Below are 24,242 nucleotides of genomic sequence, written 5' to 3' on the forward strand. Positions count from 1 at the left end.
ATGTTAAGTTAGAGCAGGGGTCAGCAAACTTTTTCAGCGGGCGGCCGGTCCACTGTCCCTCAGACCTTGTGGGGGGCCAGATTATATTTTGGGGGAAAAAATAAATGAACGAATTCCTGTACCCCACAAATAACCCAGAGATGCATTTTAAATAACAGGACACATTCTACTCATGTAAAAACACATTGATTCTCAGACCGTCTGCAGGCCGGATTTAGAAATGTGATTGGGCTGGATCCAGCCCCCAGTCCTTAGTTTGCCTACCCATGAGTTAGAGCTTCATAATTATTTCACTATTAATATACTTCTTCTTAACTGTATTTCAGTTCAACAATTACTTTGATAAAATACATATTTTGTTATGTGCAAATGGCTTTAGATACCTATGAGGTCCATAAGTTACCATGTAGCATATATTCAACACAAAAAACAGCAACAATTTGTTGTTGACAAAGGACAGCTGGACATAGAAAGGGCCCCATTACCTTCAGTAGCTCAGGGCCTCATGAAACCTAAATCCGGCCCTGAACCCACCCAGCGCTCCACAGCATTTTCCCTACCTCTATCTAGAAGCAGCTTCCGTCTTCTCCCCTTCCATCTCCTCTGCGTAGAAGCCTTCAGACCCCATCAGATTTGCTGCCTCAGTCCAGCTGCCCTTCCACCCTGACTCAGCTGCAGCCTATCTTGGCTGATGGCTGGTGGGGCTGCCTTGAGTAGGCCACAAAATTTAGCAGCTTCTTCCCCAATAGATCAATAAAACTCGTGTTTTATACATGCACACACACATACATATATCAGCATCCTCATAGGTTTGGGAATTGTACAAAAAAAAACCCCCAAAAAATAACAGCAGTTTTTCCAAACAGCGGTTCTTTTCAGAATAGGTTTGGAAGGGTCCACCCGCCATCTTGATTCAAAATGGCGTCCAGCCAAGCAAGAAAGAACAAGCTCAGTCTCAGGAAACCTTCGCACAAAATTTGGTTGCGATGTCTTGAGAGGTGCCCCCATGCAAACAGGCAAAGGACCGGCAGTGTTTCCCAAACTTGGGTCACCAGCTGTTTTCTTGGACTACAACTCCCATCATCCCTAGCTAGCAAGGCCAGTGCTCAGGGATGATGGGAGTTGTAGTCCAAAACAGCTGGGGGCCCAAGTCTGGGAAACCCTGGATGAACTGGAAGAATAGGATCCCCTTTAATCAATGGATTGACGACATGACGACACTCGCGACATATAAGCACAGGCATTGTTTTGACAAATACCTTGACATTTGAGACAAGATTATTCAGAATATAGTAGGTTTTTAATAATCATATCCATCCGGACAATAATATTATTTATATATCTATATAACAATTTATGGAAATGTAACTGGTTATATTTATGTCTTTCTTTCTTTCTTAATTTGTTTTTTCACTTTTTATCTTTCCTTTCCTTTCGTCACTTTATTTTGTATAACTGAAATCCTTTAAATAAAATATTAACAAGAAGAACTTTTTGAAATACAGATATTATCTATAAATGCATATACATATATTGTGTACATTTATACACACATTCATATGTATAAGCATATATAAACACACAGACACATATGAATTCCTATTTTCATATGCTTTTATACTACTATTTTACTGGCTTTGTATTATATTTTTGCTTTAATTTTATTTTCTATTTTCTATTTCTGACACTGTTTTGTGATATATATATATATATATGATCAATGCCACAGCCTTGAACTGTGATAAATTTGCTTTGCTGGGTTGGCGGTTTGTTTTTCCAAGTGATGCCAGTCCAGAACTGCTGTGTTTACTGGGCAGGCTTGATGCTCTATTGAGGGGCGGGCTGGCTTATTATTGGGCTGCTCAGATTAGTTACCGGCTCCCCATACGTTCAGACCAAGGTCTGAGCTTGCCCTGTTCACATGGGTTATTTGTTCTCGGATTAAGGGGAAGGAGATGAAAGGAGACGGGAGCGTTGGAAACTCATAATTCCCGTTCAAAATTGGGAAACAGAAACATAAGGATTTTGACCCCAGCTTTGAAGGGTTTTATATGGGGGAGTCAAGCCTGGAGGAAAACACACAGGTCACTGTGAAATTTAAGGCAACCACCTAAGCATGGAAGCACCAAATCTAAGAACTTAACTGAGCTTAGAGCTAGCGGGCATGGTGCCTTCCGGTGCGGAACTACAACTCCCATCATCCATGACAACTAGCCATGCTAGCTGGGGATGATGGGAGCAGGAGTCCGACAATGTCTATAGAGCCCTCCCCCCTATGCTGATAGACTCCAACTCCCATCAGCTCCAGTCAGCAGCACAGCCAATGGACAAGGCTCATGGGAGTTGTAGTCCAGCAACACCTGGAGGGCCACAGGTTCCCCAACTGTGCCCTAAGACTTAAAGCCACAGGGGCCCAAACTGAATCCCCCCACTGACCTAAAAAGGACAGAGCTGCGAGGACGTCCTTGTGGGATTATTCAGTGTGAGCACCTCTTTGGCCACATCGACAGCCTACATTTCAAGTGCTATGATACCGCTTTAAACAGTCATGGCACCCCCCAAAAGGATTATGGGAGCTATAGTTTGTGCAGAGCATTGCTAGGAGACCCCACTATTCCTCTCACAGAGCCACAACCCTCAGAGTGGTTTAACAATCGATCCTCAGAGCACTGAGGGTTGCTAAGCACATCACTGCCCTCATTCCCCTCACAGTGCTACAATTCCCAGAGTGGTTTTATTCCTCTTCCCAGGGAGCTCTGGGAAATGTAGCTCTGTGAGGGAGAACAGCCTTCTCCTCCTTGGATTTGTCTAACCCAGGGGTTGGCAAGGCTTACTGGGCATGGGCCTGATCACTCCCATGGAGCACAGCATGATGCTGGAAATGTCGTCTGCGCATGTCCACGGCGCTGGAAATCGCTTCTGTGCATGCCCAGACGCTGAAAATTGCGCCTGCGCAGAAGTGATTTTTGGTGTCTGGGCAGGCGCAGAAGCAATTTCTGGAGCCACGGAAGAGAGTTGCTGTGCTGCGCCGGTTTAGCGTAGCGCACGGGGACTCGCCAAGCGGGCGGCTCGGTTCGGGGGTGGCTTGTGGGCCGGTTAAATGGCTTCCGTGGGCCACTTCTGGCCCATGGGCCTTAGGTGGCTGACCCCTGGTCTAACCCACTTTTAAAGCCGTCCAAGTTGGTGGCCATTACTGCCTCGTGGAAGTGGATTCTCTAGTTTAACTGACCCTAGGATACCCTCCTCTCTTCCTCTCACAGAGCTAGTTTTCAGAGTTGCCTGGGAAGACGCAACTGATTGTTGAACCACTGTGGAAATCTTGGCTCTGTGAGGGCAAGAGGGAGGTATCCCAACAACAATTTTATTATTTATGTGCCGCCCATCTGACTGATTTTGCCCTGGGTGGCTCCCAACAAAACATTAAAAGCGCAATAAAACATCAACCCCGTTTAAAACTTCCCTAACAACTCTCAGCATCCGTCAAAAACTACAGCTCCCAGAATTCTTTGGAGGAAGCCTTGACTGTTTAAAGCGCTTTAAATGTATGGTGTGAGTTCCCTGGGACCTAACTGTTCTGGGTCAAAAAAGGGCCTGTCGGACTGCGCTGGTGTTGCCGTGTCATGTTTTCTGGTGTGACTGCTTGGATCAGCCCTTGTGCAACAAGTTGTTGTGGCACATGGGAGGCCTCATGCAGGCCTAGTGCGAGCCTGGGCTTGCCCACTCACCTCCTGCTGCCATTCCCTTCGAGCACATAAGTGTCTGGGTCCCTCAAGTTTACAAGCCTGCTGGTGTTTAAGGAGGCCGCCGCAAAAGCTACACCTGACTCCATGCCCTGCTTCTCTGGCGCGACCCCTAAGTTTATTCCATGTGCCAAGAGGCCCGTGTGGGGCAGTGTGTTTATGCACATGCACTGCCCTCTTCGATTTTCCTTTTCGTTTTAGAGAATTTCATTTGCTGTTGCTGGGGTGTGTGTGTGTGTGTGTGTGTGTGTGTGTGTGTGTGTGTGTGTAGGTGCATGTCTCTTGCGTTTGTTATTTTCACCTTTAAAAAGATGTGCATTGGCTGTTCTTCCATTCCTGCACAAGAGATGAGTGCTTTTGTGTGTAATAATGTAAAGCTTCTCTTTGTTCCTGTTTCTTTTTAGATTATTATTTATTATTATTATGTATTCAACATACACCGTCCTATTCATGGAGGTCTCAAGGAGGTTGACAACAAGAACATTAGACTTTAAAACTATTTCTTTTATCCTTGTACATTATAAAAAGATACTTTGCCTTGAGTATAAAATTTTGTATATCTTTTGATGAGTATCAATAAAAATGTTTTTAAAAAATAGAAATGTAAAACTGTGACCAGCCGTATGAAGGGCTATGTCGTCTTGCTGTGTGTCTTTTTCTAAGATTGCATGTGTTTGATTTATAACTGCTGCTATATTTACTTATTTCCCTTTATTAAAAAATATCAATATTTTGCTTTCTGTCCAAATAGGTCCGCAGCAATAAAGCACAAAGCTGAAATACAATCATTGTCTATTAAACAATTATTTAATGCAATTGTTCATGAAATATTAAAAGCACAAAGTAGATAAATAGTGGCTGGTGCTGCAATTCTAAAACATACTTACTGGAACAGCCTTGCCCAAAATACGTAGTCCAATTGTTTGGGACTACAACTCCCACCAGCCAGGCTGTGCATGATCTTATATTCCTCAATCACGTCCACATCTTACTCATCATTTTGCGGAACTCAATAAGCCCCAAATGTTGCAACCTTTCCTCGTAAGGGAGTTTTTCCATCGCCTTGATCAGTTTGGATTACCCTCTTCTGAATCTTTTCCAAGAATCTCTTTTTAAAGATTCCTGTGCTCATGGTTCTGAACAAAGGACTGATCTGAGCATAGGGATAAGGGAGTCTGGGGAGCCCTCTAGATATTGCTGGACTCCAACTCCCATCAGCCCCTGGCAGCAAAGCCCAATGGTCAGGGATGATGGGAGCTGGAGTTCAACATTAGATCTGGAGGGCCACAGGTTCCCCCTTCCCTGATTTAGACACAGGTCCTAACCATTCAGGGATCACATACCGAATTCCCCTACGATGGTGTAAAGCAGTGTTCCCCAAACTCGGGTCTCCAGCTGACTACAACTCCCATCATCCCTAGCTAGCAAGACCAGTGGGCAGAGATGGTGGGAATTGTTGTCTGAAAACAGCTGGAGACCCGAGTTTGGGAAACCCTGGTGTAAAGCAGGAATGGGGAGCCTGTGGCCCTCCAGAGGTTGCTGGACTCCAACTCCCATCAGCCCCAGCCAGCACTGGCCCCACAGTCATGGATGATGGGAACTGGAGTCCAACAACATTTGAGGGCCGCGGGATCCCCATCACTGTGGGGAAGTTGCGTTATACAAGCTATGACCCTTGTTCTGGGGAATCTTTTTCAGCCCAAGGCCCATATTCCTTCCTGGGCAGCCTTCCAGGGGCACAGTGGTGGGCAGTGCCAGAGTATAAAGTGGGTGGAGCCACAAATGCAAATACTGTAATACGTTTCTACATTAGGCTAATTTCTACATACAGAGACTCACCCAGGGAAGCAAGAGATGTTTGATCCGGGTTCAAGGCACATCCCAGCCAGAAACACTCAAGAAGGATGCAAAGCTGGGCATTTAAATCACTATGCTAGCACTTCCAACTGTCATGGCTTCCCCAAAAGAATTATGGGAGCTGCAGGTGGTGAAGGGGTACTGAGAGTTGTTAAGGAGAACTGTGTTGTCACAGAACTACAATTCTCAGAGTAGTTTAACAACCAAGCCCGCTTCACGGGGAACTCTGGGACCTGTAGTTCTGAGCTCCTCTTAGTCCCCTCAGCAGACTACAGTTCCCAGGACTTTCGAGGGGGGGGAACCAGACTGTTTTAAAAGCGGCATCATGCCTTTTAAAATCTGTAGCGCAGATGGCGGCAAGAAAAAGCAGACAGCTTTGCTGTTGTGTTTTGCTTTCTGACCCACGTGCAAGGACCCAGGGCGTGGCAGCGGCTGTTGTTGTTAGCGGTGGGGTGTGTGAGAGCCTGACTCCGAGCGGGTCTCTCCCGCGCTCTTTCCTTGTCTATATCTCTCGGCGCGCAAAAGTCTCCGCAGCGAGTGTTGCTCTTACTCCGCCTTCCCTCCCCGTCCTAACCAGCCCCACCCAGCCCAGCCCGGGGCGGGGGCCTCCCTGGTGTATAAAGCTCGGCTCTGGGCAAGCTGCCCAGCTTGTAGAGAGAGCGAGATCGCGAAGCGAGGGCGGAGCAGGCTGGAGAGAGCGCTTGTCCGCGCCGTCGAGCAGGCGCCACTGTGCCGCGGCTGTGCGTAAAGGCGCATCAAGCACACTTTTGGTTTTCTACTCTTTTACGAGAGAACCCCAGGCGTCCTCTCCAATGGAGCTGCTGCTTTTGCTGTGGGCCCCGCTGGTGGGCCTCTGGTGCGGGCTGTGCGTGGCGTCGGGAGAGCGGCACACCGTCTTTTGGAACAGCACCAACCCCAAGTGAGTTTTGGGGGAGCGTGGAGGGGAGAACCAAGCCCTCGTAGCCCCAGGCTGGAGAGTTATCGTCGTCACCAATGCCCAGCCAGAATTTACTTTTTGCGTGTGTATAAAAGGGATGACCCTTTATTTTGGCGTCGCTCCCGCCCCACCCTGTGATCATGGGGTTGTGTTGGAGGGATCGCATTTGGAGATCCCCGCCTTCTAACCAGGCACCCAGGGGACGCTTAGGGGTCCGGTTTCAGGGGGTGTTCCACTGGAGGCGCCTTGCAGGCGGGGAGCGCGGCCAGCCTTGGCCAATGATCGCCCCGTTGTTGAAAAATCAGCCGTGTCTTGAATAGGTGTGCGTGTGTTTTTTGCAGAGGGGGCGGGCAGAGGCTTCTTGAAGGAGGGTTCAGGGAAAGAATGAGTTTCGCCTAGAAACCCCTTCAGTTAGAAGTTAGCCATGGAGGGGTCGTTTTCCCTAGAAGTTGGAATATATCTGGGGGAAGGTCCGTGGAGATTGAGGGGTGGGGATACAGTTGGAGGGAAATAGGACTCTGCTTCCATCCCCCTGATGGTTTGGTGGTTTTTGGCACTCTCCTACCTTCCAGCCTCGGTCGTTGCCCCTGTTAAGGGAAAAGGGGCAGCCGGCCCTTTAAATCTGGCGTGAAGGATTCAGATGAAAGTTTTCCCTTTCTTTTCTCCCTTGTTCCCCCCCCCCCACTCCGCCTCTTTGCCTTAGCTCGCCCCCTCCTGTTCCTGCGCCTGCATTTTGGGCGAGGGCCACCCAGGGCAGCCCACCTCTGGCAGCCTGGCACAGGTTTCCCTTGCCAGCCCCCAAGCCTCATGTTTCAGGTTGCCTCTGCTGCTACTCTTTCCTTGAAGCTGGCAGGTTTAGCTTTGCAAAATGGGGATGAGGGGTGGGTTCCTGGACCTTTGGAAGGAGGAGGAGCTGGTTGGGCATAAAAGCTGGAATTCGTAAACATCCCCACGGTAGGCCTGCGCTTGGCACCCAGCCCGTACCTAGGCACCGTGACAGAGGCATGAATCAGGTCTTTGCTGGGAAAGATAGGGCAGTGCGGACGGAAAGGACCCTTTGAGGTGGGGAGAGGGACGCCTTCTTCACCCCCTTTGCCCCTTGGGATTCCCGGGTCCGGTTTATGGCATTTTTGAGGAGCTCGTGGTTTTTAATGAGTTATGTCACGCCGGCTGTAATTTATGTATGACGCGCAAAGGGCCGAAAAGGAAAAAGACAGGTTCTCTGCCCCAAGGAGCTTACAGATCTGTACTTCTGATGGCGCCTGTAGGAGACATCGCGCTTTTGTTTGCGTGCTGGGAATTGGAGGGTGGGGTGGGGCATTAAAAGTGGCCCACAGCCAGGAGTGCCAACTTGAATAAAATATTGGGGGGCGGGAAAGTAAGCCTCATCCCACATAATCGATCACTTGACTTGGCTCACCATTTGAATGGCAACGCCCATCGTTTTTTGAGGGGAGCTGCCCCCCTCAAAATAGACTCAACAAGATGCATTAGGGAAGGAGGGAGAAGGTGTTGTTGCGGTTTGTTTGTTTTTTAATAAGAGCTGTGGGGGCTTGGGCTGAAATCCAACAGGTACGCCCCCCCCCCCGCATCTCTGGGAGGGCTCACCTGTTGAATAGTGGCACGGTTTTTCCCATTTGTTAAAAGGCCTGGAGATTGGTGGGCAAAGGATTTCCAGCCAGTTCCCGGGGACTGAAGAGTTAATTGCATTAAGCCATTGTTTTTATGCTGGAAGGTAAGGTGAGGGGAGGGAGGGAGGGAGAGAGAGCTCTGGTGCCTTTGTTCATTCAGCCTGTGTGTGAGAAGCACAGACATCTGTGTCCTGTTGTGCAAACCTCAAGGCCAGGGATCTGGATGGCCCTTTCCAGGTGGCCTTCCTCCTCCCCCCCTCCCCAAGGCAGCTAGCTTGTGAGATTTGCCCGTCCCCCTGGCCTCGGGTCAGGTCAGCTCTGTGTTGCTGCCTTGGGTGGGTCTGATCTTGCTTTAATCAGAGCTTTGGTAAATGCTGGCACTGAGTCTTTGTAATAGGCTGAGTGATTGGAGAAGTAAACCCTCCACGCCTAGGGGCAGTGTACCTCTGAATAACAGTTGCTGGCAGGGAGGTGGGGGCAGCCAGCAGGGAGGAAGGGCTGTTGCCCTGCTTGGGGAGCACACAGCAGAGGTGTTGGGTTAGCTTCTGAAAGCAGAATGCTGGACTTTGAAAGAGATTTGGGCAAGTTTGTTAAGGCTATCTGCTGGGAATCGCATATGGGGAGATTTTCGGTTGAGCTCAGGTCTTGCTTTGGGGATTCCTGGAAGAGGCATCTGGCTGGGCACTGTGATCCAGCAGAGCTCTGCATCAGTGTTCGAAATTCAGATATATAATCTGATTACCAAATGGCACCTTAAACCTCGGTTGCGGTCGCCAGAACGGAAAGTCTAGGCAGCATTTTTATTTTGCAATGAAATTCATTATTATTATTATTATTATTATTATTATTATTATTATTCATTTCTATACTGCTTTATGTCCTAAAGAAAAAAAATCTCAGAGTGGTTTACAACACATTAAAACATCAGATTTAAAAAATGCAGAATAAAACAAATTCAGGCTTCAAGGGAAATATTTCATATCCTTCTCTAAGTGACATTTGGCTTTCCCCATGCAGTATTTATTTTCCTGCTTAATTTGTAGAGCTGCCCCATAGCAGAACTACTCTAGGAAGACAGTGTGGTGCAGTGGTTAGAGCACGCTTCCTCAGCCCCCCAGATGTTTTTGGCCTACAACTCCCATCATCCCTAGCTAGCAGGACCAGTGGTCAGGGATGATGGGAATTGTAGTCTCAAAACATCTGGAGGGCTGAAGTTCAGGTAAGCCTGGGTTAGAATGTCAGGCTAGGACCTGGGAGATCAGGGTTCAAATCCCCACTGGGAAGCTTGCTGGAGTCAGTCGCAGACCCTTAACCTACCTCACAGGGTCATTGTAGGGGTTAACTGAGGGGGGGTGATCCCCATCGCATGGCAGATTCTCTGCGGTAGCATAAGTGGTGCAGGAATTGCACTTTGCAAATGCACAGAGGTTCCTTTTGTCTGTTTGTAACTAGATGTTCCCAGCTTGGCACTGTAAAGAGATGCTAGGACTCTTCAGCCTTGTAAACCCTGGGGAGGGGCGTGCCTGTGGTGAGGTCCTTTGGGGATTTAGAAAAAAATATGTCGCTGGACTACAACTATAGCTCAGGTAGAGCATCTTCGTTGCATGGAGAAGATACTGGGTTCAACCCCAACTGATCTTTTGGTGGGGCTGGGGAAAACTTTGGCCTGAAACTGCTGGAGAGTTGCTGCCAATCTGTGCAGACTAGGTGCGTGAAAACGCTGGCTCTGTATAAGGCAGTTTTCTGTGCTCCTATTGGACTCAGAACCATGAGGACTAGAATCTTAGTGTATTTTTAGGGGTAGGGCTAGATGTACCAAGGATCCGACTCAATATCAAGGAGCTTCCAGGATTCAAAAAAACCTCCCATTGCCACTGACCATTGGACATGTTGGCTGGCTGTGAGCTGGCCTCTGGCGGGTGCCAAGTTGGCAAAGGTGCCTTGAGGATGATCTGCAGAGTTTTACTTCATTGCAGAAGATGAATCGGGTGGTGATTTCAAAGTTGCGCCTGTCTGCCCCCTGCAGATATTACTGGCCTCTTCTCTGCCTTTCACTGGTGCCTTAAACCCGCCGGCTGGCACTGCCAAGAGGGCAAAGTTCTCAAGCGGTGCAGGCAGCAGGTGGTGGGTCTTGGCCAGCAAGGCTGAATCAGCTTGGAGAAAGTTGGAAGAGAGCGAAGCCGCAGCTGGCCAGCCACTCCTTCCTTTCCCAGGGTCTATCTCCCCCCTTCCTTACTAGCCGTGGGCCTCTTCCTTCCCGCCCGGTGCTGGCGAGAGCCCAAGGGAAGGCGCCAAGGGCACGCGGGGCAGGAAATCTTTCTCCTTTTTAAAAAAACCAACATGTTGTTAAGATATATATTTTAACGTGTGTTTTTTCCGCCCAGGACGCTGGAGGCGAAACCGTCTTTTTGGCACGGAGGCTTAAGAGATGGCCAAGTCCGATGCCAACCTGGCTGGAGGGGCGGGGTGGAGCGTGCAGCGGGGGGGGGGGGTTGTGTACAGCTTCTGCCCCTGCAGGGAGGAGGGTGTTGCTGTGGCAGGTGAGAGTCCAGGCAGAGGAGATTGCAGGGCCCAGATGTGTCCACCTCTGGCAGGGTGGAAAACCCTGAGGCAGCTGTGTCTGGGCAGTTTCCTTCCAGGGGGAGCAGCCTTAATCGCTTTGTGTTGGCCTGTTGGTTGTCAGAAACAGCAGTGATCACATCCATGCCATACTTTCAAAGCACATTGCTTCCTTTCCAAAAGGATCTTAGCCCTCGTGGAGCTACAGTTCCCAGCACCCTTAAACTACAGTTCCCAGGCTGGGAGCAACGGAAATTGGGAGTTGAACATCTGGGGGGACACATGCTCCCCAGCTGTGACTCCTTAAAGAACTATTGGACTTATCATGGCTTTGCCTTTCACGGCCAACTTCATCACTGTCTGGAGCAGCCGCTAGCCCACGCAGATTATGGAGTCCGAAAGTTGTTGAATGCCAGCCCTGCCGAGCCCCAAATAGCCAGCACGCCCAGTGGTCAGGGATGATGAGATCTGTAGCCTGAAACATCTGGAGGACCAGTGTTCGAAACTAGCCAGGTGTGTTTGCTACTGGTGCGGGTTCAATTGCGACTACGTGGAGATTTCTGGGCGCCAGGTTTGGCAACCACAGTTTAGAAACTTCTGCATAGTTAGTATCATTTCCCGGTGTGTTTCTCCTACTTGCATACTGGGACAAGCGAATTGCTGTAAGAGCGAGCTGCAGCCAAGCGCTGCAGTTGGGATCACAGAATCGTAACTTTGGAAGAGACACCATGGGGCATCTAGTCCAACTCCCTGGCGGATAGACATTCCATTGTGGCCACTGGTAACCAGGGTTTAAGGTGCTATATGGCGCTTAGCTTATATACCTGAGTTTGTAACACTGCGTTCACCACCCCGATCTACAGTTTCTCATTCCGTGTTGTACTCCACTTTTATTCAGAGCAGACCCATTCACGACCTGGACTAACTTGGTTCCATTAATTTCAGCACACCTACCTTTTAAGTAAAAAGCAATTGACTACAACACATCAGTGCTATGCTATCCCGGCAAGTGGCTTTGGGTCACTGGTGCAAAAGGGACAGCAACTAAGAAAAGCGAAATAATAACGATGATAACGATCACCTTAGCAAGATCTTTGCTGTGTAGAAATGCCCAGACTTTGCATGCCAATAATCCCCCTCCTGCCAAAAACAGAAAAAAGCAAAAACCCTTCGAAAACCACCACCACCGGACCTGATGTCATCAGGCACCATTTGTCCCTGAGTGCATCACTCAGTTTTACACTTTGCTGTCCCTTGGATCATGAATTTGGGGGTGCCAGCCCCATCTAAAACTTCTGCTGCCAGCTACCCCCATTGCAGCAAGCAGCCTTTTTGAATCCCAGTTGTTAGAAACTGCAGGAGGGGAGAACTGCTGTGGTGCTCAGGGTCTGCTTGCAGGCTCCCCATAAGCATCTGGTGTGCCCCTGCGGAACAGCACTCTGGACCTGTCAGGATTGGCACCCGTTGCCTTATGACATCAGGCAGGCGCCTTCCCCGTACCCTTTGGGGCGCTTGCTAAAAGCAATTTTTTTTTCTTTCGGCAAGCCTATCCAGACATGTAGAAACCGCCGTGTGTTGTTAATCTGGTTTTCGCTTATAGCTGATGTTGTTATTTTTGGGGAGTGTCTAAAAACACTTGCCTTTTTTTAAGAGGATACTTCTGTTGTTGTCTTGCCGGCTGATCTGACGACTCGTGACAACCCAGCGGTGCATAAAGGCCCTGAAATAAATGGATGAGGCTCGGAAGGGCCAGTGGCCCTTCTTGTTGCATTTGATTGCACTGTTTTGACAAGGATCAGCCAGCTGCTTCGGGATCTTCCAGGGGGTCAAGACTTCTGGGTGGTGCCCTGGGGCGAGGAGACAGACGGAGGGTGGGTGGGCGCACCCCCCCCAACCCAGACCCTGCTGCTATCTCTGCACCTGAGGCCAAGATAAGGTGGATCCTTCGTTGCTGCCTCCTGCCACCCGCCTCGGGCGGCCAAACCGGTTTGTGGGTTCGTTCTCCCGAGGAGTCTTTCGGTTTCCAAAGCTTGTGTGACTCAGGGCGGAGTCCCTCTTTCCACAGCTGGCTTGGTGAGGCTTTAATAAACACCTTGGCTCTCTGCTGGGAATGTGGGCTAGCCCAGCAAACTTCCAGGGCCAGCCCTGAAAGGGGGAAGCAATGCTCTTGTGTGGGCTCAGTGGGTAGAGCATTTGCTTCCGATCCTGGGTTCAATCCCCAATGGCATCTGCAGGTAAGGGCTGGGAATATCGCTTGTCTCAAATGCTGTCGAGCTGCTGCCAGCCAGTGTGGACAGCACTGAGCTAGATGGGTCAGTTTTCTGACTCCGTATAAGGGAGCTTTCTGCGTTCCCATTTAAACTATTTTGAACTGTGAGGACTGGAATCTTTCTTGAGCTTTCGTGCCGCAAACTTGCCCATGGAGGAAGCTGCTTTCTACCACTCGCCTAGCTCAATATTGTCCACACGGGCTGGCAGCAGTTCTTCCAGATTTCAGGCAGGGAGAAATTCCCCATCCTATCTGGTTATGCCACTGGAGATTATCTCCAGATAATTTACAAGTAAGCCTGCTGACTTCAGTGGGTCTTACTCACAACTTTTCTTTCTTTGTTTTGTATCACAAAATCCTTAATAAAAACCTGTTTTTTAAAAAAATAAAAACACTAAGCACATGCAGGTTTGCAACCTAAGTTGTGGCATCCAGACTCCCCCGTTCAAATCTCCCCTCTGTGATGGGCTCGCTTGATTAGCCTTTGGCCTCAGTGTTTCTCCCACCACCATCTGCAATATGGGTATAATGTAACTGATTTACCTTGGGGCTGTTGTAAAGATGTCAGCCGGATTAACATGTGTGCAGCAGTTCCAAGGCTCATAAACGCTGTAAAAAAAGTGGATTTTATTTTATTTTTTAGCAAATGGCCAGGCTGAAGTTTGTTCTTTCTTTTGGGCTGGGGGGGAGTGGGTAAGGGAGCATCTGCCTTGCAGCTATAAGAGAGAGTTGCATAAAGGTTTATTTAAATGCATTTGGTCAACTTAAGAAAATAGTAACACTTAGGTAAAGTGGCAATGATTTAGGTTAAGAGCCAGCCCCAAATAATTACCGGAGGGAGGGGTGTTTCAGCAGTCTCCCACTTTGAGGAAGTTGTTTGTATGCATTGTTTTTATTCTATTCTTTAAAAATCCACCTCAAAGATATACAGGAAGAGCTTAACAAAAGCTCCCTTTGAGCAGCGTATGAAAGAAATACACGGAATCCATAGAAAAGCATGCGCTACTTTGTTAGCGACTGAATCAATAGGTTTCCATTTTTTTAAAGTCCGTTTTCTCCCCTCCTTTCATCTGAATAGAATTGGCTGATTCCTTGTCATAGCCATATTGTTGTAAATTTTACTTTTCCAGCCTGGGATGTTAAAGCTATTGGGGGGAGGGGGGAGTTACGAAGGGATTCCTATCTTGCAAGGCTGTTTTGTGAGGATTTCTTGTAACTTTTATTTTATTAGCGGGGAGGCGATGGAACTGCATGTGACACTTTTATTTCATGGGGGTGCTGGGGCAATTGAAATGGCATCGGTTTCCAAACAGTGTCTGCTCTCCCCCCACCCACAAGCCTTCTACAAAGGGGTTAGGAGATAGTTTGTAAGAATTTCCTAGACATTTCTCGCAACGTTAACTTTATTGGAGGATGGAGACGAAACGGCATTGGCTTCAAAATTGTGTCTGCCTGTTCCACCACCACCAACCTTGTCTGAAGGTGCCTACTTTTATAGGGTTGTTCGTAAGGATTTCTTAGAGGAAGTTTACGCAGACGTTAGATTGCAAGCACTAATGTCGCTGTCGTTCGCTGCTCCTGATACAGGTTTCAGTGGGATAGCTATTCCGTCGAGGTGCGGCTGAACGACTACCTGGACATCATCTGCCCGCACTACGAGGACAGCAGCGTGGCTCCTCACTCGATGGAACGCTACACCCTATACCTGGTGGAGCAGGAGGAGTACGAGACCTGCAAACCGCGCTCGAAGGAGCAGATCCGGTGGGAGTGCAACAAGCCAGATGCCCTGCACGGCCCTGAGCGGTTTTCGGAGAAATTCCAGCGCTACACTCCCTTCACACTGGGCAAAGAATTCCGGGAGGGCCACGAGTACTATTATATCTGTAAGTGTCCATGGCAGAGAAACCACACACACACAACCCCTTACCGGCTGTCATTTATTTTTCCGTTTTAGCGCTCCTAAGATTTCTTATTTTGTGTCGTTCTGAGACGGTGGAAGGTCACTTATTTAAGCCCATTTTACAGATGGGGAAAGAGGAGGCTGGGAACGAGAGTAACTAGCCTAAGAGCTACATGGTGGTTTTTATTTCTAACAGGCCCTGGTTATAGGACTTTAAGGGCCGACCTATAAGAGAGATCTGTCACGGGTTTTTCCTAATGTTTGTGGTTTTGGTTAAGAACATCCACTGGGGTAGGAAGGTTTGTGTTCAACCCTCATTTAAATCCATCTCAGCCAGAGGCCAAGGCTGAATTTTTCAGCAGTGCAGGGAATTGGGTTGGGTTTGTGAGTTGAGGGCCCCCAGATCTCTTGTTTTGGGCTGGATAATGAATTTGAGGGAAATAGATCAGGATTACTGATCTATAAATTTTGTGGATTGAATGAAACTAAAATGACATTTCTATAGGAAATTTGGGGGCGGTTAATGGGATTAATCAAACTTGATAGGAACAGGATTTGTTGGTGAATTAATTTGGGCAGAGGGTAATGAATGAAAGAGGAGCTGATTTGGGGTGATCTGTGGTGGGGTGTAGTTTAATTGAAGAATTGAAGATAAGTTATGTGTTGTATAATTTTAGCCTCCACCTACCCACCCAAAATAGATGCACCAGTAAATAAAAATTAACAAAAGCTTCTGTAGTCCGTGTCAAGTTACCAGGTCTCAGATTCATATAGACTAGATGTCCTCCAATACCTACACAAAACCACCTGGCTGTTTCAACTCTCGCCAATAAAAATCTCTTTCTCAATTCCTCCCTATTAGCAAAACCTATCCATCACCACGGAGAATCTTGCCTTAAATTGAAAGTCATAGTGGTTGGAAAGAATGGTGAGTTTTCTAGTGCCTGACACTGTCTGTCTGTCTGTCTGTCTGTCTGTCTGTCTCTCTGTCTGTCTCTCTGTCTCTAGTCTGGCCTGCAAATGCTATCTGCCAAGTTCTGCAACAGCCTTTTGCAACCTGGTGCCCATCAGCCCCAGCCAGCTTGGCCAATGGGCCAGGGATGACAGTGAAATCGGGGGGGGGGGGCACCAGCTTGGGGAAGGCTGCCTTGGAGAAATAAGACAGATCTGATATGAGTCCCTGTCTCCCCTCCACTTCCTATTCCATAAGGTGAGATACTTGGCAGTTTGGTGGGGAGCGATATAAATTGGGAAAACTGTATGTGTGAGAGAGGGGGAGAAGGTTTATACTCTCCCTGATGCCAATGCTCTGGTCTAATCTCACCCCCCACTTTTTTATGTGACTGCTCTTGAGCCTAATAATAATACCTGACACACGTCAGTATTCAAAACGGTTTGCCTGCATCCTCTCCACCAGGCTTCCTCAACCTCGGCCCTCCAGATGTTTTTGAGACTACAATTCCCACTGGTCCTGCTAGCTAGGGATCATGGGAGTTGTAGGCCAAAAACATCTGGAGGGCTGAGTTTGAGGAAGCCTGCTCTCCATGGTCCTTGCAAGCGGTATCGCCCCCTAGTTGCATATAGTATTGCCCCAGTGGTATTGCCCCGCATCAAGAGAACAGGGGCTGCAGGCTGAGATTTAAGCTGGGGTTGAGAACTATGGGCTCAGTATTTAGGTTGGCTGTGTTCTGGGGGTCCGGCCTTCACTGTGTGTCTCTGTTCGCTTTTAGGTCGGATGCCCCCCAGCCGCAGCCCCACCCTGAAGGGGAGACCTCAGTCAGGTAGGTCCATGGGAGAGAGTTTGTTCAGTAGGGGTGGGGGATGTGGAGGTGCCGCAAAGAGGGGTGGCACAATCAGCCATTTGCAGGGGACCCATTGACAAGAGACCCCTCTGAACCTGCATCTCCTCCTTCCTCACTCTTGCCACCTAATAATAATAATAATAATTTATTATTTATACCCCGCCCATCTGGCTGGGTTTCTTCCAGCCACTCTGGGCGCCTTCCAACGGAATATTAAAATACAATATCCTATTAAACATTAATAATCAACATGCTTTTCCACCCCCCTCGCACTCAGGCCCAGGCAACAGGGGGGGTGAGAATGAGGCCACACACCCCAACACGCATTTATACCATTACGGTACCACTTTAAACAGTCGTGGGTTCCCCTCAAAAACTTCTGGGAGCTGTAGTTTGTTATAGGTGCTGAGACATTCCCCTCCCAGAGGTACAATTCCCAGAGTGGTTTAACAATCAGTTCCTCTTCCTTGGGAACTGTAGTTCTGATTTCAGGGTAGGGGTGTCTCATATTAGCTCTCAGCTCCCTCAGCAAATAAGATTTCCCAGAATACATTGGGGGAAACCGTGACTTTTCAAAGTGCCGTCGTAGTGCTTTAAACGTATGGTGGTGCGGGTATGGCGGGGAAGAGAAAGGAGCTGGCAGAAATGGTGGTGAGGAAGGAGACTCAAGGAGGGAAAATGGAGGGCGTCAGACCTCCAAAAGGACAGAAGTGAGTGGGTTTAGGAAGTGGTTCAGGAGGAGAGGATTTGAATTTGGGTTGAATTTTGCGTGCCATGTAATTATTATTATTTTTTAAGTGTTTATTAATTTTCCAATGCTGTATTGTTTTTAACACTTGATTGGAAGCCGCCCAGAGTGGCTGAGGAAACTCAGCCAGATGGGTGGGGTATAAATAATAAATTATTATTATTATTATTATTATTATTATTATTATTATTATTATTATTATTTCCAATAAGAACATCCAATTAACATATCAAATCCAATAAAAATAAAAAAACTAAAATAAAAAAGTCCAATTGTAATCTTGGACTTCCAAATTGTAATCTTAATTTTTTTGACTTCCCACGGTCTGAATTCCAAAGCATTTCCCACCTCGTAGTCCTGCCTCTCATGATGCCACATATTATTCTTGTCCTATGTGCCCAACTTTGCTGCTTACCAGACCCTTTTCTCATCTTCTTGTCTCTCTTTCCCCCGGCAGACGACCCTGATGCAACGATGCTTCGCAGCGTGGGGCACAATTCGGCCCCCCGTCTCTGCAGCCCCTTCACCTTCGTCGTCCTCCTGCTGCCGCTGCTGATGCCGCAGGGGCCCTGATGGCACCCAGTTCCCCAGCATGAAGCCATCAGCAAAGGGGGCAGCGCCTGTTCTGTTGTCGCCGCCCACCCCCAACACAGTGTGGTGTGGGGGATGCGAGTCTCCACGCGCCCGCAATGCCTCCGTGTGATGTGGCGGTGCACCAGTCAGTTTTAGCAGGCTGAGTGCCGGGATCAAATCGCCGGCAGCTCTACAAGGGATGTGGCTGGTGGAGTCTGGGACTGGTGAGGGGTCTTGTGGACAGATATATCCCTCCAGCAAACAGACATGGACCAGATTGGGGGGACTCTCTTTGGCTCCCCGGCGGCAAACAAGGCTTGGATGGATCCAGCCCTGCCACAAAGGTTGTGGCTCTGAGTTTCCTGCGGGCAGGAATGCCACCATGTGTCAACGCCCTGTTGGTGGTGCTTATGGACTTTTGGGCACACCATGAAACTGGAAACACACAGTTACCTTGGGACAATGTACAGTGCAAAAAAAAATTATGTGACTATCAAACAGGCAGGCCCTGGAATTTTTGGAGTGGGGAGGAATCCCCTGTTTTGTGTGCCCTGCTTTGACGACGACTCTTCCCCCTGCCTGCACCCAGAGTTCAGAAGACCTCTGCCTTGTACCTGAAAGGATCAAACTGGAGACCAGTCGTGTTGAGGATGTGTTGCCCTGTTAGATCAGACTGAGGGGTTCACCTGGTCCAGCATCCTGCTTCTGGCAGTGGTCAGCCATTTATCTCCAGGAAGCACTACCAGTCCTCCCCGTGCCGCTTACCCATGGCCACCGTCAGCTTCTGGTATACTGCCTCTGCCCAGGAAGGTTTCATTTTCAAGTCTGGCAGGATGGCGGACATTTTGTGTCTTGTGTATGCAAACCTGTTGAGGACAGCAAAGGGCAATGCCCCTGTTTGGCACACGGTGATATTCAATCACAAGGACAGAGAAATGAACAGACTGCAAAAAAAATATATTTCTGTGTGCGGAGGGGAAGGGGAGATAATGTTGTAGAGCTTTTTACCTCTGTAAAATATATATATATATATCTATTTTTATACTGAATAAATAACTCCAGAAGAAACGTGCTACATCAGTGTTTGTGCTCCGCTGCGGTGCTGATCCGTATGAACTTGGAGGTCACCTCTGGTGTAGGGGCAGAGCCCGGGAATGGGAGGTGATTTGAATATTGAGGGGTGGGGCCTGGTGATAGAATTGGCTGTTTTTTGTGGGAAATGGGCTATTTGCAGTCTGAGTGGCAGAGACTCCGTTTGGGCCTTGAATATTTTGGAGACACTTTTCCCCCTACAGATCCTCTTGGTATATCTACTACTCTCAGGTGTTCAGGGTGTCATGGTTTGTCCACGGCAGTGCCTAAGTCATGGGTAGGCAAACTAAGGCTCGGGGGCCAGATCCGGCCCAGTCGCCTTCTCAATCTGGCCCGTGGATGGTCCAGGAATCAGCGTGTTTTTACATGAGTAGAATGTGTGCTTTTATTTAAAATGCATCTCTGGGTTATTTGTGGGGCATAGGAATTCGTTCATTTTTTCCCCTCCAGAATATAATCTGCCCCCCCCCCCCAAGGTCTGAGGGACAGTGGACCGGCCCCCTGCTGAAAAAGTTTGCTGACCCCTGAAAGTTGTGGAGTTTCCACAGAGATGTGTCCACCACCTTCATTACAAAGTGTCAGTCCTTTGCTGAAGATGCACTCCGGCCTTTGAGACCAGATACATATTTTTGGACCCACCCTCTTACCTTAATCTGTTTTAAACTGATTTTTAATGTGGTTTTTTATTATTACTGTAACTAGCTGCCTGGAACCTGATGGTGAAGGGGCAGCTAAGAGATTGAAATAATAATTACTATTTAGTTAGTTATTTGAGACATTAATGCACCGCTTAAATATCCGCATTTCTAAGTGGAGTGTGTAAAAATAAATATCGCAGAAAACAGGAAGACTTTTTTAAAATTATCATATAAACAAGCACCACCTTAACATGCCTTGCTGGAACAAGGAAAATTGTAGCAACGGAAGAATAGCAAAAACCTACAAGTCAGGCTAGCTCAGGCTTCCTCAACCTCTGCCCTCCAGATGTTTTTGGCCTACAACTCCCATGATCCCTAGCTAGCAGGACCCAGTGGTCAGGGATGCTGGGAATTGTAGTCTCAAAACATCTGGAGGGGCGAGGTTGAGGAAGCCTGGGCTAGCTTTTGCTGTTAAATATTCTGTCACCTGAATTTTTACTTTTTCCCTAGAAAACCCAGGGAGGTAGGACAAAATGTCAAATGTTGAGACTTGGGGAATTTTACTGATCTTTTAAGATTGGTTTGCTACTTTTGTAGATACTTTTGGGACAGTGTGTGTCATGTGACCCCCCTTTGATCTGGCATGCTACAGTGACTGCTTTTTGGTATTTCTACGGGGTTTTTTTAATTATTAATTTTGTCATTTAACCTTTCTTTTCCATAAAGCAGGTGAGCATTGTTTCCATTTTACGGACCAGAGACCTGGTGAATGATTAACGTCGCAAGTTGATGCTAATCAGGGACTGGTTTAAAACCATAGTATTCGTTGATTCCAATCTCTCTGCTACATTGCACTAGCAAGTGGGGGCGCGTGGATATGAGAACTCTCTGCTTTCGTTTTAAACAACCCCCTGCCAAGATTCTAGTCCTTAAGGGCTGCACAAATCCACTTGACAGTATGTGGACTATGTTTCTAAAAACCCCAGATGGAGGAGTTGCTGAATAAAGGCTTCCAGTGATAGGAGAGGGTGAGAGTTTCGCACTTCTGCTGTGAGCAGCAGCAGCAGCAAGTTAACTTGGTTTTCAAAGGAGTGAAAAAATAATGGAAATGTGTGACATCTGGGCACCTGCATTGAGTTTGCTTAGTTCCAGAACAGTTCTGCAAAAATTACATTGCTTTACATTCGTTTTTAATACATACGTACTAGGTAAAGGTAAAGGGACCCCTGACCATCAAGTCCAGTCTGGGGTTGCGGCGCTCATCTTGCTTTACTGGCTGAGGGAGCCGGCGTCAGAGCGGTACCTATTTATCTGCTAGGCTCTGCGGTTTAGACCACAGCGTCACCCACTTCCCACTGTACTGGCAATCGTTAAAGGGTAAATCGTCAAGAAGGCATCAGCTCCTTGTCCCATGGAGCTTACAATCACAAATTCACCCCAGGGTAGGATGGAAGTGAGAGAAAATTTGGCGAAGGGTAGAGATTCAGTTAAAATGTACAGTGGTACCTTGGGTTACGTACGCTTCAGGTTACAGACTCCGCTAACCCAGAAATAGTACCTTGGGTTAAGAACTTTGCTTCAGGATGAGAACAGAAATTGTGCTCCGGTGGCATGGCGGCAGCGGGAGGCCCCATTAGCTAAAGTGGTGCTTCAGGTTAAGAACAGTTTCAGGTTAAGAACGGACCTCTGGAACGAGTTAAGTACTTAACCAGAGGTACCACTGTACCGTACTTAGTTTTGCCTTTTAGTAAGGGACAAGGACTAAGATGGGAGCAGGCTCGGGGGCCAAATGTACCTCTAGCCCTGAATATTGGGCCCTCAAGATTCTCCCCAGGTCATGCCCATTCCTGAGCCACACCCCTTACCAGCCCTGCTGCATACCTTGCTTGAGCGTCTGCCCAGCTGGAATGTGTCTTGGAGCTCGGATCATGCCTTTTCCTTGCCTGGGTGGAGAATAGAGAAGGGCGTGTGAGAAACTAGCCTACTTTGCAAAGGTAAAACGTAAGAGTTGTTTCCCCCACCCACCACTTCCACAGGCATGTGGCCCCCAGAAGCTTCCCCAGACAGGAATTTGGCCCTTGGGTGAAAACAGTTTCCCATTGCCGGACCAAGATAGTTGCGCCCAAAGGGTTTAGGGGAGAAGGGTTTGGAGGAGGCTTTTGAGACAAAACTGGGATGATCACAGACGGATTCTCTGCCATGTACCTCTCCAGGAAACCTGTAGAAAGGTGAAAATGTAATTGGTTTGTTGATGATGCATCAGCAGCAGGGGGCTTATCCGAAGGGCGCAAGTCATGGAAGCAATTTGTCTGGTGCTGTGGACTTGTCTGTGTTTTGTTGTTGTGGTGCATTCGGAGTCGGGGAAAGTGACTTGGCCCAGACAGGCGGCTGTTACTCAGCTGAACCACAGCGGCTGCTTTTGTGGTCTTTGTCAAAAGTTGGTTTTAGGGTCACTGTTTTCTTGCGCTTCCTTTGGTTTTGTTTCGTTAGCTGGAATACAATTCCTTTCCCATATCTCCGTCACATCAGGGAGAGGCTGATGATTCGCAGGCTCAGACGGGTGTGAGACAGATCATCTGTGGTCTGATCTTGTGACTTCTGTTTTTATCTTCTGCGCTTTAAAGCAGACTGGGGCTGCAGACACACCATACTTTTAAAGCACAGCCCTGCCTCAAGAACCCTGGGAACTCTAATTCACCCCTCAGAGAACTACAATTCCCACCAGCACCCTTAACAAACCACCGTTTGTTAATCATGGAGGGTTTGTTTGTTTATTATATTTATAAACCTCCACCTTTGTCCAAGGAGCTTAAGGTGGCAACATATAGTTTTCCCCCTCCCAATTTTATCCTCACAACAGCCCTGTGAGGTAGGTTAGGCTGAAAGATGTTGACTAGCCCAAGGCCATCCATTAAGCTTCATGCCCGAGGAGGGATTTGCACCCATAGTGTGACAATCTCTAAGCACTACACAGACATCATAGATTTAAAGCACATTATTAAGCCCAAAGAATCCAGAGAACTGTAGTTTCCCCATGCAGTGCTACAGTTCCCAGCATCCTTTTAAAAAGCTACAGTTCTCAGGATTCTTTGTGGAAGGGAAGACGCTTTAAATGTGTTGTGTCTGCAGCCTCGAAGAAGGGAAGGGAGGTGCTGATTTTCATGGAAGCAGTAGCAGTGACAGGCTGTTGAAATAACCTGGAGGGAAAGGATTTGCACCCCCTCAAAATAAAGCCCCTTAATGCTCCTGCCTTAAAGTAGGGTGAAATTAACAGCAGTGGATCTGACTGCACTTTGCTTGACAAGGCCTGGTGCAGGAGGTGAGGCCTGTTAGTAGTAAGTTGTGCGGGGATTGTATGGACTCGGGGCACAGAGCCCCCTATAGGTATGGAAAGGTATTGAGACAGTAATATCGGTCCTGGCCATTGGCTGCCCCAGCATGAAGCCTCGGGATTGGCTGGGACTTGTTATAAAACTCTTTAGGCCTCCTCCCAATATTCCACAGAGGAATCTCTGGGAGTTGATGTGGTGTCTCACAAAGCCCACATTCACACCATACATTTAAAGCACTACAATACCACTTTAAACAGCCATGGCTCCCCCCCCCCATGAATTCTGGGAGTTGTAGTTTAAGAGTGCTGAGAGTTGCTATGAGATCCCTCTTTTCCCCAAATTGTAATTCCCCAGTTCCCGGGGAAGAGGGATTGATTGCTAAGCCACTTTGCAAATTTGTTGCTCTGGGAGGGGAATCCTAACAATTCTCAGCACCCTTAACAAACTACAGCTTTAAATGTACGGTGTGAAGGTAGCCAAGGACATTATTGGGTGGGGCGAGACCTGGGTTCAAATCCCTGCTCTGCCATGTACTTCAGACCCTCCAAGTCTCCCTGTTTTCCAGGGGCAGTCCGGATTTACAGAAGCCGTCCCAGTTTCTCATTTTATCCCAGAATGTCCGCTTCTCCTTAGGATGTCCCTATTTTCATCGGATAAATGTTGGAGGGTCTGGTACCTCACCATGTGACCTTGAGCCAAATGTTCTTTCTCAACTGAACCTCACAGGGTTGTTGTGAGGCTCAAATGGTGGCCAGGGGAAGAGCCATATATATAGCCTTGTTCTCTGTGGATGGATGAAATTGGAAAGTCCTTGGTACTTGTAAAATCCCTTTTTTTGCTCCAAAGGTGTTTGCCTTTGTACCAACACACACACACACACACCCCATTGCATGTTGCTCAAAGCTTTTTGTTCACTTAACCACACGCTGTACACCTTTGGAGTGAAGAAAGACATGACCTTTCAAAATGGATTGGAACTGGTTTTGAAAAACCTATGTTGTTTGCAGGGGTTCAGGTCTGCAACCAGACCACCTCTGCCACGCTTGCAAATGTTCCATCCATCTGTCCTGCAGAGCCTTCAGAAGCTGCCTTGTGCTTATAGCAAGCTGGTCGCACTCAATTTCTATTTTTATATATCATGTCTGAAATGTGTCAGCCCTCCTG

At 48.1% G+C, this 24,242-nt stretch overlaps 1 protein-coding gene and 2 long non-coding RNA genes across 4 annotated transcripts in view; 1 reads left to right on the top strand and 2 right to left on the bottom strand.

The window, feature by feature from the left end:
- LOC310751979 overlaps positions 1–24,242 on the bottom strand; it is a 252,485-nt gene that overhangs the window by 129,470 nt on the left and 98,773 nt on the right. The window lies entirely within an intron of this gene.
- EFNA1 (ephrin A1) lies at positions 6,199–19,084 on the top strand. 2 transcript variants are annotated; one of them, XM_083591589.1, is made up of 5 exons: positions 6,199–6,516; positions 14,581–14,876; positions 15,756–15,821; positions 16,624–16,674; positions 17,901–19,084. In XM_083591589.1, the coding sequence occupies exons 1-5, from the start codon at positions 6,410–6,412 to the stop codon at positions 18,014–18,016; spliced, it is 636 nt and encodes a 211-aa protein (XP_083447715.1). In that variant the 5' UTR covers positions 6,199–6,409; the 3' UTR covers positions 18,017–19,084. The 2 variants fall into 2 exon arrangements, with proteins under 2 accessions (XP_083447715.1, XP_083447716.1); XM_083591590.1 differs by lacking the exon at positions 16,624–16,674.
- Positions 13,381–22,525, bottom strand: LOC310752009. Its single transcript, XR_014542785.1, has 3 exons — positions 21,952–22,525; positions 21,628–21,689; positions 13,381–13,602 (listed from the first exon to the last, which is right to left on the bottom strand). It is a non-coding gene; the product is annotated as an uncharacterized lncRNA (long non-coding RNA).

Source organism: Podarcis filfolensis, assembly GCF_964270895.1.
Source record: "Podarcis filfolensis genome assembly, chromosome: 16".
NCBI lineage: Eukaryota > Metazoa > Chordata > Lepidosauria > Squamata > Lacertidae > Podarcis > Podarcis filfolensis.